At 46.2% G+C, this 4,845-nt stretch overlaps 1 protein-coding gene across 1 annotated transcript in view; it reads right to left on the reverse strand.

The window, feature by feature from the left end:
* Positions 1 to 3,028: 3,028 nt before the first annotated feature.
* Positions 3,029 to 4,845, reverse strand: part of CLASP1 (cytoplasmic linker associated protein 1) — a gene marked incomplete at its 5' end in the record, with an annotated part of 89,311 nt that continues 87,494 nt past the window's right edge. The window contains 2 exons of the mRNA XM_010185606.1: positions 3,029 to 3,374; positions 4,452 to 4,568. Coding sequence (XP_010183908.1) covers positions 3,288 to 3,374; positions 4,452 to 4,568 — 204 coding nt within the window. The remainder of the gene's footprint in view (positions 3,375 to 4,451; positions 4,569 to 4,845) is intronic.

The raw sequence follows: 4,845 nt of genomic DNA on the forward strand, positions 1-4,845 counted from the left end.
AAGGAAAAAAAAAAAAAGGCAGCTGCAGTAGATGGCTACTGCCAGGAGAATGTGAACACAAGCTTCACCGGTGCGGTGAGGCACTGCCAGTGTGCAGATCTTTCTCTGCAAGCGTGTGTGGACACTGATTTGTAGCCAGAGAGACCTTTATGCTTGCTGAAGAGAAATCAAAATGATTGTAACAGCTTGTTTAAGTCAAGTCAGAACACTGGAGATCAGAGAGGTGACATTCAGAGCTAGCCCTTTGAGTACTTCAAAGGAAACACATACACAAAATAAAATCGGGTCATGTTCAACATACTAAACAACCTTACTATGTACATTATACGCAATGATTTATAAATACCTAAGCAGAATGCTCCCTACTGTATACAGGTATAACATACTTCTAGAGTACTCAAAGGATGAACAGTCCTTGACTGACTCACATAACAAAATTAAGTAGCACGTTAATGAGCATCTGTTGACAAACAGAATTCAGAAAGTAAGGCCTGGTTCCACCATTTGCAGCCCCAAGTGTGCCAACAGCATCCAAAAACGCAGGCTGGTTGCTGGCGGCGGGACCGCAGCAGCCTGGGCCTCTTCAAAGGCTGAGCCAGCGACTCCTGCCACAGCATCGGCACCAGGGTCAGTCCAGGGACATTACAGTGCGTTCACTCTCAGTGCATACTAACAGGATTTTATAAAACATATAAAATCATTTGAGAAGGAATTAAATTCCTGGAGGTTTGCTACAGTGTGCCATTCAAAAAAAAAACCCAACAAAACTAAAAACCCAAAACAAAGAAACAGCAAACAGTGATGGACCAAGCTTCATCACAGCTGGGAGGGACTAATGGCCATCTGGTCAGCTATGCTGACCTTCTGAACCCCAGAACTGGAACAGGAGATGCTGAACTGAGATGAGGAGAAAGAGAGGCATGCGTTAAGAGTATGAATTAAAAAAAAAAAAAAATCAAAACCAGAAACAAATCCCAAACCTGCTACTAAAAATTCAAACAAGACAGCCAACTGCTGCCAACAAGTCAGCTGAGTATTTCCTCAAAAGGGAAAATAAATTCGTGATAAACTAAAATAATTTGAGTAAATAAAAAAAATTTAAAAAGAATATTCTAACAAGCATACTGAAAGATGCTGAAAAGAAATGGTCCACGGAAAGGGAGACACCAAACAAGGAACAGCCAGTTCCCCTCCTCGTGAGGGTGGCTTTTCCAAGCCTGCAGAGAGCCTGGGGGAATCCTACCCACCAGGACCTCATGGTTTCTCCTGCCATGGCATTACTTATTTGGAACGATGAGGGAACTACCCCTGCAGCCAACAAAAGCCTCATACCCTGCCACAACTGAGGAGCAGGTCACCTCCTCCTCCCTCACGCCCACAGGGAAAGGGACCAACAAGCTTCACAGCCCAATCCCACACAGTCCCCACCGGCCCCAACCCCTCCTGACGTGGGGACTGGGAGGGGAGCTGGCACCAAGCACCACCGCCCAGCATAGCTCCTCAAGGCTGGGGCCGAGACACACAGGGAGACACTGATGGGAAGGGAAGACTACAGGGCTCTACCCTCCCTGCTGTGGTGCTGGAAACTTTCATGTTTCCAGTATGTTACCAAGGTGTCCCTTCAGCTCCTCAAAGGGAAAATTAGGGGGCTGGAGCGAAACTGAGGCACTGAGAGCAGCCAGAAAGCACACGTCCATCACCACAGGTCCACCATCCTCTTGCATCACTGGCACTGGAGGCAAAAATCCAGTTCTGATCCATCGTGGGTTTGGGGTGGGAATGCCCATCAGTCAGGATCCGGCCCAGGGCCAAACACAGCACTGGCATCCCCCTGCTTCCAGGCAGAGGCAGGGGGAGCTCACCCTTTTAAAAGAGAAGGGTCTCCCTCTGGGGAAGGATGGTGCCGTGGGATACCCAACTGCTGCTGGTTTGGCTCTGACTTGGTCTGTGTCATCAGGCTGCACAAGGATTTGCCCCGCTGCACTCGGAGCACCCTGCTGACAGTAGTGCCCAGCAAGGGCCCTCTGCGGCTCTCTGAACGCAGAGCAGCCAGCAGGGCCATGCGTGGGGCTGGCTGGGAAGGAGGAGGTTTCTAAAGGCAGCTAACAGCACTGCAGGCTCTTCAGGCACAGGAGAGGAGCTGTGGCAGGTGACCAGCACGGTCACAGCTGGCTCAGCAGGTGCTTCCACAGGGTCTTTTTGTTCACTTTCAGATGCCCTTTCTGTCCTCTGGGATGAGTATTTTGCACAAAGCAGTTGTGGGACAAAGCTGTTCACTACCCAACACCAGTGGGTCAGGTCAGAGCTGGAAATCAGCCCTTTGACGCTACAGACTTAAAGAAAAATGCAAGGAGCCTCAGAAGGCAGCACTGAGATCCAGCCCCGCCACCTCCCACTGCCACAGACACACTGGGAGCCTAATCCAACACCCACCCACCTAAATCCAGTATCCCACCACAGGCATCGGTCCCAGAACTGGGTCTCAGGTTCCCTCTGGGGAGTAACAAGTAACCTGGAGAGTCTTTTGAGCATATGAAAGAGCCGAATAGGTTGGGAGGGGGAAAGTATTTACAGAGACAATGAAAGGAGCAAGAGCCCAGCTGTTTTGCACAGCACAGCTGCCTGGAGAGCAGTTACAGAGAAATCAGACCACTGGCGGTCTGTCAGAAGAACTATGTACAAAAACTCAGATGATTAAAAAGAACCTACTTTTTCATTACTCACTTAACTCTCAGTATTAAAGCATCCAAGGCTGGAATCACAGCCACATCTGCAAAGATCTCCTTACAGAGAGCCCTTGCACGTTAGGCAAGCTGCAACAGGGAGTACAAAACAGGACCACAAGACTTGTAAGAAGAGGAGAACCTAGCCAGAATGGCTGCAGTCATGGGGAGAGAGCAGGTAACTAGCACACAGAAACCAAAACTGGGTATGAATTAAACCAACAAGATTTGTTTGACCTTTATCTGTGTCCAGGTTCTTGGACTCACTTTTGGGACGCTAACCTAAACATATTTCCAAGATTTCAGCAGGCTATACAAATATGTTTAAGTATGGCTTTCTGTTGTTCACTTTTAATGAAGACTGCAACACAGACCTTGCTTCCTTTACATTCAATACCAGTAAGATTCTACATAAAAGCTTTTAAGGGACTAAAATACTGATTGCAATAAATATCTGCATGGCCTCCTTGAGCTGATGGAGCGTGCCAGTGAAGAGCAGCAGAAAGGTCTCTGAGAGGCACCGTTGATTGCTTCTAAGTCTACACATATGTCCACAGATCTCCATTAACTGTGCGTTGAAACATCTGAAGAGGAACTGCTGTTGCTGTTGGTGGTCTGGGCCCTCTTTATGTACAAGTTTAGTAGCTTCATCTGCAAGAAAACAAACAAACATCAGGAGAGGACGCTAAGAAAAACAGGCGGACAAAAGTCAACTGCAAGTCTTAAAACTTCTGTTTTGTAGTGAATTCAGTTTTGAGTGAGCAGATCCTGCAATGACTCACACACACATTTAACTTTAAACATGCAGGCAGTCTACACAAACCCAGAAGAATTACTCATGTGTTTTATAGTCAGTTATGTGGTGGAGTAAGTCCGTGACACCTAAGATAGTGAGATAATAAAGTCTCTACGTTATTTTATAGGGGAATTTCCTAACTGCCTAAATATAATGAGGTAAACCTCAGCACCCATAGCTGCCTCTTAACAGAGCAATTTGGAAGGACAAGTAATTTGTTTAAGGACAAGGCAATTCTATTCATAAAATCCAAGTGTCCTCAGTTTCAAGTTGTTTGGTCTATACCACACTTCCTACCCATGAAAGAAATTATTGCTTCAAAATAACAGAACAAAGCCCTCTGAACTATTCACATGCAGAGACCTATTTCAGAAAAAAATGCAGAATTCATCTTAAAATTGCAGAGAAATCTTGGGTATGACGACTTCAAACAGAAGAATAAATCTTGCGATGACTTCCTGAGCAGCCCTGAAAACCAATCAAGCACCACCCTTCTCAACACAAAATGCCAGCTCTTGTCTGAAGGACAGAGCTGAATTAGGACTTGACTTCACTTGCAGGTCTGGTTTTCAGCCAGAGCAGCTGCCTGAGCCAACTCACTGCATGGTCACCCCGGATGCAACACCAAAGGGGCAAGGTAAACATGGCTGCAGTGGGAAGGACCCGCTCAGTGGCAGCTTGCAGTTACACAGCATCAAATGCATCACGAAATCAATCCCTGAACCCCATCAAAACTTGTTTAGTGGGATTTCAAACGCTCACACTGAGCAAGTGCTGTGCTGTTCTATTGGTGTTTGGCAGGGTGAGATAGGATGTAACAGAGCACAGGGAACTTGACCCAAAACTACCGTGAAGCCACTGGTCTTGCTGGAAGTAGTGCAAGCCATTCAGCTGGCCATTACCAAAACATCAGAGCCACATTACTCCTGTACCTTGCTTCCCGTGAGCTGCGCGAGATGAGGTTTCAGTTCTTCTCCAATTACTGAATAAATCGCCACTAGGCAAAATACACTAGCTTTGCGGACACTGCTCTCTGCATTATCATAACCCTAGGAAACAAGAAATAAAAGAGAAGTTGAACAGCACTCACAAACATCCTTCCAGAGCAATACACTAAAGAGCTGATGCACATTTTGCAAATGTGGATGATCTAAGGGATCACTAGAAAGGCTTTGCTTAACATAACAGTTTGCAATCGGAATACACAAAGAATGAGACAATACAATCATCCAGTACCTCCTATTTGCTCCTTATACTATTAGTTATTACCAGCATGCTATAAGGTATTAATATCTTGTTATGTATAGCATTAAACAACAACACACT

The sequence above is a fragment of the Mesitornis unicolor genome, unplaced genomic scaffold (assembly GCF_000695765.1).
Source record: "Mesitornis unicolor isolate BGI_N332 unplaced genomic scaffold, ASM69576v1 scaffold24495, whole genome shotgun sequence".
NCBI lineage: Eukaryota > Metazoa > Chordata > Aves > Mesitornithiformes > Mesitornithidae > Mesitornis > Mesitornis unicolor.